A 10,866-nucleotide genomic window follows, 5' to 3' on the forward strand; every position below is an offset into this window, starting at 1 on the left:
CATCCATACTTCTCTTATTTTACACATACTAGCTAACTGCATATATACTTCTTTACCACAATGTACAAATATAATTAAGTACTTATATACATAATTACATGATGAGCCATGATATTTAAGTTGAGCCATGATATGATCTCCATTAATTAGTTTTGAGTTTGTTCAAATGCAACAGCCTCTGCGTAATTGATGCAACATTTGACGCACCTTCTTAATTAGTTTGTAACGACAACAACGGTACCTGCAACGTAGCAGTACGGAAGGGTCGTTATCACCGTCATCATCAGTGGCTGTAGTGTCGTATCCACTATGTCCATTTATATTGTCATTGTTGGAGCTCATCGGTTCATTGTGTCCCCCATCGGAAAGTGAAAGAAACAAACGCGCATATATAAGCTTATGGAAACCTCCCTGTTAATGTGTGAGAATTCAATCGATGCTTTCTCATTCATGACCTCATCGGTATATATACACAAAATACAGCTGGATGTGATCCTCCAAATCATATCCTAACAAACTACCAAATAACTATGGTAATGATCATATTGCTGACTATTGTTTGGTTGACTAATATCTATACAATCATAACTATAAATACATTATCCTTATCTAATATAGCCCCTCAGTTTGAGCGGGAGGTGACCGTATGCTTAAACTGGTACTGAAGTCTTCAAACAGCACGCGTGGTAATCCTTTCGTAAATATGTCAGCTAACTGAAAACGAGTTGGGACATGAAGAACACGGACTTGCCCTTTAGCGACCTTTTCTCGAAAAAAATGAATGTCTAGTTTAATATGTTTGGTACGTTGATGTTGAACTGGATTTCCAGACAGATAGATAGCACTGACGTTGTCACAAAATACAATCGTGGCTTTAGGAATCGGATAGTGAAGCTCAAGAAGAAGATTGCGCAACCAACATGACTCAGAAACCACATTCGCTACACCCCTGTATTCAGCTTCGGCACTAGATCGAGAGATCGTAGGTTGTCTTTTAGCTGACCAAGAAATTAAATTAGTACCCAAAAAAACACAATATCCGGAAGTGGACCGACGTGTATCGGGACACCCAGCCCAATCGGCATCCGTGTAGGAGACGAGTGAGTGAGCTGCTGTTTTGTTGATTTGCAAACCGTACGAGATAGTCCCCTTAATATATCGGATAATACGCCTTAAAGCTTGCATATGCGCGTCTTTCGGATCATGCATGTGTAGACAAATTTGTTGCACGGCATAAGAAATATCGGGACGCGTAAATGTTAAGTATTGAAGCGCACCCGCCAGACTTCTAAATTCTGTTGGATCTTTATAAGACGAACCCACATTACTTAGCTTGCCATTCGTGTCAACCGGTGTTTTAACAGAATTGCAAGAAAGCATACCAGCACGAGTGACGATATCCTGAGCATAAGTTTGCTGACTAAGAAACAGCCCATGACGAGTACGTTGCACATTAATACCAAGAAAAAAACTTAAGGGCCTGAGATTCTTCATGGCGAATTCTCTATGAATAAGAGTCATAAGAGAAGCTCTTAGCGAAGTGGAGGAGGTGACCAATATAATGTCATCGACATATAATAAGAGATACGCTTTTGATCACCATTTTTGTAGACAAACAGCGAGTGATCCGATTGACTATGAGTAAAGCCAATAGAGGTGGCGTAGGTCGCGAAGCGTTGGTACCATGATCGTGGTGCTTGTTTCAATCCGTATAGCGAGCGTTTGAGAAGACACACATGATCGGGTTTTGAAGAATCACGAAAACCATAAGGCTGGTGCATATAAACTGTTTCATTTAAATTTCCATGTAGAAACGCATTTTTGACGTCAAGCTGATTTATATTCCATGAGTTTGATATGGCAATAGAGAGAACGAGTCTAATTGTTGCAGGCTTAACCACCAGACTAAACGTTTCATGACAATCAATACCAATAGTCTGAGAGCGTCCATCACCAACCAACCTAGCTTTGTACCGTTCTAAAGATCCATCAGATTTGAATTTACGACGAAAAATCCACATACTGCTAATAATGTGCATGTCCGGTGTTTTCGGTACAAGAATCCAAGTATTATTATCCATGAGGGCCTTATATTCGTCAGCCATGGCCATGTTCCAATTAGGATCAGAAAGTGCGTCTTTGAGAGTACGAGGAATAGGAGATAGAGTCGTGGTAGAAGAGAGATTAAAGTGTACTTTAGGTTTATGAATACCATGCATACTACGAGTTGTCATGGTGCGAGATGGTGGAGGTGTAGTAGAAGGTGAAGTGGGTGTTGAATTATCTGAAGCAGAATCAGAAGTTGACGAGTGTGAGGAGGGTGAAGTAGAGGTAGAAGTATTAGAAGGGTGTACTTGTGCATTTGGTGAAGTGGGTTCGGGTACAGAAACATCAGAGGAAGTAACAAGGGATGGTGAAGAGGAATTAGGTGTGGAGTGTGGTAATGGGCTTGGTGTTGGGTTGGACTGGACTGGTGGGGTAGTATCAGTAGATGTGGAAGTGGGCCGAGAGGTATCATTGGGCTTATGTGGAATAGTGTATAATGGATGGGTGAAGTCTGTGAAAAACCGATAATCAGAGGGAGTAGTTTGAGCAGTGGCAAACGGAAATTTCGATTCATCAAATATGACATGACGAGAAATGATAAGCTTTTTGGATTTGAGATCATAACATTTGAAACCACGATGGTTCGATGGATACCCGAGAAAAACACAAGGAGTAGACCGTCGTTGAAGTTTGTGGATCGAGTGAGGTGGAAATAATGGATAACATAGACACCCGAACACCCATAAGTGAGAGTAAGAGGGCGTTCTTCCATAGAGTATTTCGGTGGGTGTTTTATAATTGAGAGTTGTGGTTGGCATTATGTTGAGAAGATATGTGGCAACTTGTAAGGCGTGAGGCCAAAAATTTGGTGGAAGAGAAGCATGAGAAAGAATTGTACGAATGATGTTGTTAATTGCACGAATTTTTCTTTCAGATTTTCCGTTTTGAGACGAGGTGTAAGGGTATGAAAAATGAAATATCATGCCATTGTTTTCACAAAATTGATGAAATTGTTTGTTGTTATACTCGGTTCCATTATCACGTTGGAATTTTTTAATGTTGGTGTTGAATTGTGTGTTAACATATTTGCTAAATGTAAGAAAAGTGGAGAAAACATCCGATTTACTTTTAAGAGGAAAAGTCCAAAGAAAGTTAGAATAATTGTCTAGAAACAAAATATAATAGCGGTGTCCCGATGTACCGGGAACGGGAGATGTCCATAAATCACTGTGGACAATATCAAATGGTAATAACGTAGAGGATGATGAATGAACAAAAGGTAACTTTATTTGCTTGCCAAAAACACACGATTGACAAATAGAATTAAAATGTGGTTTATTACAATGAATAAACTTTTTATTCCTAAGTGAACGTAAGATATTGGCGCCCGGATGACCAAGACGTGAATGCCATATGTCCGGAGATAAAGCAGCAAAAGTGGAAGGTGTTGAGAGTTGACGCAGCATGGAAGAAGAGAGTGGATAAAGATCACCCGAACTGTTACATCTCAGGACCGGTGTTCTCTACGGAAAATCCTTCACAGTAAAACCAAAAGGATCAAATTCCAAAGAAATATTGTTATCAATAGATAAACGACGAACAGAAATAAGATTTTTAATGAGATTAGGAGCATGTAGTATGTTTTGTAAGTAGAGAGGACGTGAGGGATTTGGAAGAACCGAACAGCCGAAGCCTTTAATTGGAATTCCATGGCCATTACCTACAATAATATGTTTCGGCTTCCTCAAAGAATAATAACAATTTAGATTACCTGAGTTTGCAGACATATGAGACGTAGCCCCTGTATCCATATACCAAGTATCGTAGGGATGATTGAGTGTCAAGGTATGCATTGCGCTATCAATATCCGTAGGGCAGTGAGTGGAAGCATTAGAGGCAGTCGTGTAGTTTGGTCGTGGGCCAAGGATACCAGCGTGAGATGAGGTAGAATTGGGCCTGACCCAATTGTTAGTGGGATAGGGACAAGGCGGATGGTTCCATTGGTTTGAGAATTGCCATGGATTTTGTGCAGCCCAATACGGAGAATTATGTGATTGATAACCTGTGGAATGCCCTCTGCCTCTGCCCCGATTACTTCGTCCCCTAAAATTACCACGACCACGCCCGCGATACGAATTGCCTCGATAGCTAGAACCAGTGTTGCTACGATCAACAGGCTGTGTGGATTCAGTGGAAGCAATTGGTTTGTTCGATGAACTGGTGACTAGAAGGGCGGTGTCACTTGAACTAGAGTGATTCGGTGCTTGCTTCTGTTTGCGAGTTTCTTCCAAAATTAGCTTAGATCGGGCTTCATAAAAGGATGGGAGGTCAGTCAATTGTGTAAAGTAGGTACCAACTGTGTCAAAATTGTCATTTAAACCAGCTATTAGTTGAAGCACCATGCGTTCATATGTAACTTTATCACCGATATTCTTTAATTGATCAGCTAGGCTTTTGATTTGTTGACAGTACGCTGATACATCAGGAAAATCATCTAAACGGATTGTGGTGAACTGACGGTGAAGGTATAAAGCCCGTGAGTTTTTGTTATCCTGGAAAACATTCTGTAGTCGAGACCAAGCATCAGCCGCTGTTGTTTCGTTTTCCATAATTGTTTCACGTAAAACATCAGAGATGGTGCCATATATCCATTGCAAGACAATGGCATCAAGACGATCCAATAGAGGATCGGGGTTAACAGTCGCGTCAGAGGTCTGAGAAGATGAAGAATAGATGTGGTTGATGTTTTGGGTATGATATGATCAATGACGTCATAAGCACGACAATGAATTTTGAATAGCTGTACCCATGAATTATATTGGCTTTTGTCGAGTTCCAGTGTTATTGGAATCATGTTTCAGATATTGGAAACAGTGAGGGCTGGATGGTATTTGGATTGTTCTGTCATTGTGAAAGAGTGGTTGAAGAGGAAGAAGAAGAATATTAGTGTTGTTTGGGTGATTAGAAGAGGAAGGAGATGCAGGGTTAATGGTAAACGACTAATACCATGTTAATGTGTGAGAATTCAATCGATGCTTTCTCATTCATGACCTCATCGGTATATATACACAAAATACAGCTGGATGTGATCCTCCAAATCATATCCTAACAAACTACCAAATAACTATGGTAAAGATCATATTGCTGACTATTGTTTGGTTGACTAATATCTATACAATCATAACTATAAATACATTATCCTTATCTAATACTCCCTCATCACCAATTAGTTTTAAAGTAATGTGGAACTCATAAGCTTATATGTTGTACATGTTGGTAGACCTGAAAAACGATCCAACAATTGGTATCCAAGCCTGGTTATAGCCTAAATGTGTGGACGGTGCAGAATGGTAATGGAGGTTCAAACCGAGAGGACTGTGGACGTGGCCGAGGAAGAGGTCGGGGTTCTGGGTGAGTCGATATGGTATTGAACGCGTCCGTTGGAGTACCGCGGAATGAACCGATTAAGGGGGTGATTGTTGGAGCTAATCGGTTCATTGTGTCCCACGTCAGAAAGAAACAAATGTGCATATATAAGCTTATGGAAACCTCACTCTATCACCAATTGGTTTTATAGTAATGTGGAACTCATGCTTATATGGTGTACATAGTGGTGGACCTGAAAACGATCCAACAATGCAAACTATGATCCCAGTCAAAGCATATAATAGACAGATATGCAGCATAAGTTAGTGTAATTGGGAAATTGGGATTGTTGTATGTTAACTTTTTGAAAAGATGGTATGCGTGTATACCAATCGATTGTATGGAAGAAACCTCAGAAACCGAATTGTAACAGAGAAATGATAGCGATTTAGATTAGGATAGATTCAATCATGAGAGGTTTGATCGAGCACTCCTCTCTTATTTTACAAGCACCAACAGCATATACTTCTTTCTATAGAAGCCATATGCTACTTATTACACACACATACATATTTAAAAAGTACGAGTATTTAATATATACATGGAAATTGCCTCTATTAGTTTCGAGTTTGTTCAAAAGCAATAGCTTCGGCTTTAGTACGGCAACATCTAACACACCATCCTCGTGGGCTGTAGCGACAACAACGGTACCTGCACCTTGCACTTGTACCAGGGCCGCTGTCACCTTCATAATCATCTGCTGCAGTAGTGTCATACTCGCCACGTCCATAAGGTTTGGGTTGTACATTCTTAGCATCTTCCAATTCACCGAAATTATAAAAACGGTAACTAACATTACATTATATATCGTATAATACTTAATTAAATTAAATGATATAATTATTACTCACTGTTATGATCTGTCGCCTGGTCTCTAGCAGCAGCAGACACTTCAGTAGAAATGAGGAGAACAACAGCAAAAACGAGAGCAAGGAGAAGGAAAGATTTTGAAGCCATAGTTTAATTGAATTTATATTTTTAGAAGCTAGAGAATATTAGTACTTGAAGAAGGGTGAGGAAGATGGTATGTTACATGTCTATATTTATAGGGTTTTTTTTTTTTTTTTTAAATAGTAATTTTTTTTAAGTCATTTTAAAAAATGGAAATTTATCAAAAATCGTTGCAAAAATGGTAAAACCGAAGTTTGAAACTTCGGTTTTGCCAAATCCGAAGTTTCAAACTTCGGGTTTTTTATTTTTTTCATTTTTTTACAAAAAAAAATAATAATAAAAAAAGCAAAACCGAAGTTTGAAACTTCGATTTTGCTTTTTTTATTATTATTATTATTTTTTTTTTGCATTGCAGTTGATACAAGTGCATATAACCCAAGCCCCACAGCAGCTTTTATTGCTAAATAAAAAAAAAATAATGCGATCGTCTAGTTTCGAACCCGTGACCACTCGGATAAACACCCACCTCCTTAACCACTCCTCCATTTCTTCTATTCTGTTTAAGTTACTAACTTGTATCCTCTTATGAATCCTCTTATTTATTGAAGTGACATTTTTAGTCCTTAACAATTTTATATGCACTTGTATCAACTGCAATGCAAAAAAAAAAATAATAATAAAAAAAAGCAAAACCGAAATTTCAAACTTCGGTTTTGCTTTTTTTATTATTATTTTTTTTTTTTGTAAAAAAAATGAAAAAAATAAAAAATCCGAAGTTTGAAACTTCGGATTTGGCAAAACCAAGTTTCAAACTTCGGTTTTACCATTTTTGCAACATTTTTGATAAATTTTCATTTTTTAAAATGACTTAAAAAAGTTACTATTTTAAAAAAAAATCATATTTATAGAGGAGAACCATGACCATGATGTAAGCCAGGCTTCTATTATATTTTAAATTTGTGGGACCCAATCTTATCATGTACTTCATTCATGTCTATCGTTTGTAGAAAATTTAAAAGTTAACTACTAGTAATACTTTAGTGTAAAAATTCCATAGTAGGAACTTACTAGGACGTAACTTTGTAATACTATTGTATTTTAGTCATACCGTGTATCTGTTCTGCTACGTAACAATAACTTAATATTCATTACATTTTGTAAATCATACTATCATATCAAAAATAATGCCACCGAGTACGTAGTTCAGTGGCAAATAACCTCATGTTGTTTGCGAGCCTGTATTCTTGAAAGAATCAATGCATGCTCGAATCCTTGGAGAGGTTTTTTTCTAGAATTCTGTTGTGGTGATAAGGTGCATGCCATAAGTCACTCGATTTAATCCAAAACACACCGGGTACACATTGCGATGGTGTAAGTTTTCTTCTAACGTGTAAGTTGATAGCATATAATTGTGAAGGTGGATAAATCCCCTGTGGGTGATGTCAATACTGTTGTTCTAAAAAAAATCATATAAATATTAATTGCAAGTATATTTAAGTGGGAAAAATGGTCTTATTTAGGGGTGTTTAACGTTTTGATAATTAATTATGCGTTTTAGATATTATGATCGAATAATCAGCTGTAGCAAAATGTTATTTTGATCAATGGTGTTCGAAATATTGTTATAATAAGATAATCAATTTTGAGTGCATGTTTGGAAAAATAGGATTATTTGGTACCTTCATGTGTAAAATTATAAAAATGAGACATTCTTTTCAAGTAATATAATATATAATATATTTAATAACTAGTGCAGAGACCCGTGGAATTACGGGATTTTAAAGGAAATTTTTTTGAATGATATGTTATATAATCATAGATAAAATAACTCCGATAACTTTCATAAAACTAAGCCAGTTTGTATTCTATTAGCCACAGAAAACCCATAAAACTTCAAAATCCACCAGCAAAAATTTATAATGTCCATTTCAACCCTAATAACATCTATAATCCAATAACGTCCCATATTATACATAAAGCTCTCATAACAACTAAATTGACCCATATTATTATAAAAGTGGTAATAGTAACTCATATCTTCATTATAGTACCAAACTTGGCCCAATTCCTAACTGCGGTATACAATTTGACCCATATCAGATGTGCATATACAAAACTGACCCATCACAACATTGCAGCAGAAATTTAGACCAAATCAAGCATCCAAGTCCAACATCATCTTGTAACCAATATAAACCTTTGTATATATCTGAGCATTATAACAGCAACATCCTTAAAATAAATAACTCTTCAACAACAACATAATCCAGCAGGAACAATAACAGAGTTATCTGAATTGAAACCACGGTTAGAAGCCTTCAATACAACAAATGTAGAAACCTGTGTATTATTCCCTTCACGTACCTTACAATACAACACTCACATTATAAGAAGCTGAAAATAGATACAGATATACAATAAAATATGAAAGATGAATCTATATATACATGTAATCAGCCATGTTGATATATATTGTTCCACTACTAAACACTAGTGGTATTATTATCTTTGTAACTCACAAGGATATTAATTTATAAGTTCCAAAAAAGACTATTGATGAAAGTTAAATGGAATGAAAAAGTACCTATGAGGTGAACAATGAAATTGTTTTTGGTGGTCACTGATGCAAGGGTTTAGTAGCCCTACTACATTTACATCAGGGTAGTACCCTTTACTTGTTCAAATCTAAATATGCAACTAAGAAAGTTGAAAGTTAATATGTACTAAGCTTTTATAAAGACAAAATCGTAATCTCAATCAAAAAGTATGTGTATAAAAAAATGTTACCATATTACTCTTTTGTCTTAGTCATTTCATCGAACACCTTTAATACACTGGATTATCATCATTTAACCACACTTTTTTCATACCTGCATAAATTTAGAATTAGTCGAAACACATAAAAGAATGAATGCTAAGTAAATGTCATTTATACACTTTCAAATCGGTATAATACCTGAGCTATTTTGGAGTAAACTATTACAATTTGTTGCACTAAAATAGTACACATATCTTACATTCTTAAAACACTTAAATCATGTAATTCATTTAGTATAAAAACTATGCACATGACCTTACAATAGGTACATAACATATAGTTTTTCTAGCTTCTAGACAGATAGTACCTTCATTGTAACTTCCAAAAACTGAAGCAGGTAGACCCTTTCCAATGAAGTCAGCATCAATCCGAGGTTCATTCATACACGTTTCAAATGAAATATCTACATAATGAAATACACAAAAGTTTAAAAACAACCATCAAATGATGCTTTTATATACTGGCAATAACCTCTTATATATAAATCATTATTCGATTATTCGATGAAGTTAAGCAAACATCATGAATCCAAGATAATTATCAATTGTTGAAGCAAAATACCTACCAACGACGGCTATAAATCAAGACAAATAAAACAATTAAATTTTACCTTTATTAGTTTTTTCTCTTTGGCATTTCATCGAACAGTTTATATGTGACGACCCGGAAATTTCCGACCAAATTTAAACTTTATCTTTATATTATTCCGATACGATAAGCAAAGTTTGTTAAGTTGAATCTCAAGGATTTTAAAATATGTTCATACATTCATTTAACCTCGACCAAGTTTCAACGATTCACGAACCATTATTTAATTGGATATGAATATGAATATGTATATGTACGTATATTTATATATTATAGCTTGAGAATATTAACAAAGTATTAAACGTATAATACTTTACATTAACGTATTTGTTTCAATATGATTATCGATAGAACTAGAAGATAATATCAAATGATTAATTTATCAGATACATTGTATGATTACGGGTCTCCGTTGAGAGGTCCACTTTGAATTAGGAAACCTTTCCTTTTAGCGGTATTCGGAATATTTGGTAAAGTGATTTACATGTAAGAACAAATGTGTCAATTGACGAACGTTAGACAAAAGTTAGTGGAGAATTGAATTTCATAATACTCGATTGATCTATTTTCAAATGTACGAAAACGCTTTTCGATATAATAGAACTTGATTATTTAAAATGTCTTTGATTAAATAAACGTAAGTTGGAATGTTGATTGTTAAATATATAGAAAACTTGCAACTTGTATTTAAAACATGTTCATTAAATATATATGTTTTCAAATTAGTTAAGTACACGATGGTAACACTCACTTAATGATACGATTGATATTTAAAACGTTAGTGCATAAATAAATTGTATCTATTTAAGTTTTAAAGTATAAACGATACGTGTTATGATATTTTCTAAACAAAAATTTAAAACGAACTTTGAAATATATTTAATTTTGAAAAACTAAATATTATATCATTACATAAATATTTCCATTACTTATGATATATACAAGTTTATATTTTTAAATAAATAAATATATATATTATAGTTATAAGACGTGTCGATTTAAAATAATACTTTTATATACATAACGAGACGATGATTTATAGAAGCAAATGACCATAACACTCAAAGGATTAAGTTACACTTTGAGTGGGTTAGTTT

General features: G+C 35.2%; 2 protein-coding genes across 2 annotated transcripts; both read right to left on the minus strand.

Moving 5' to 3' along the window:
- Positions 1-609: 609 nt before the first annotated feature.
- On the minus strand, positions 610-1,521 carry LOC139853471 (uncharacterized mitochondrial protein AtMg00810-like). The gene has a single exon (XM_071842864.1). The coding sequence runs from the start codon at positions 1,519-1,521 to the stop codon at positions 610-612; it is 912 nt and encodes a 303-aa protein (XP_071698965.1).
- A 2,048-nt stretch (positions 1,522-3,569) lies between these two features.
- On the minus strand, positions 3,570-4,655 carry LOC139853472 (uncharacterized). The gene has a single exon (XM_071842866.1). It carries the CDS (start codon positions 4,653-4,655, stop codon positions 3,570-3,572), a length of 1,086 nt encoding a protein of 361 aa, XP_071698967.1.
- Between the last annotated feature and the right edge of the window lie 6,211 nt (positions 4,656-10,866).

Source organism: Rutidosis leptorrhynchoides, chromosome 6 (assembly GCF_046630445.1).
Source record: "Rutidosis leptorrhynchoides isolate AG116_Rl617_1_P2 chromosome 6, CSIRO_AGI_Rlap_v1, whole genome shotgun sequence".
NCBI classification, from domain to species: Eukaryota; Viridiplantae; Streptophyta; class Magnoliopsida; order Asterales; family Asteraceae; genus Rutidosis; species Rutidosis leptorrhynchoides.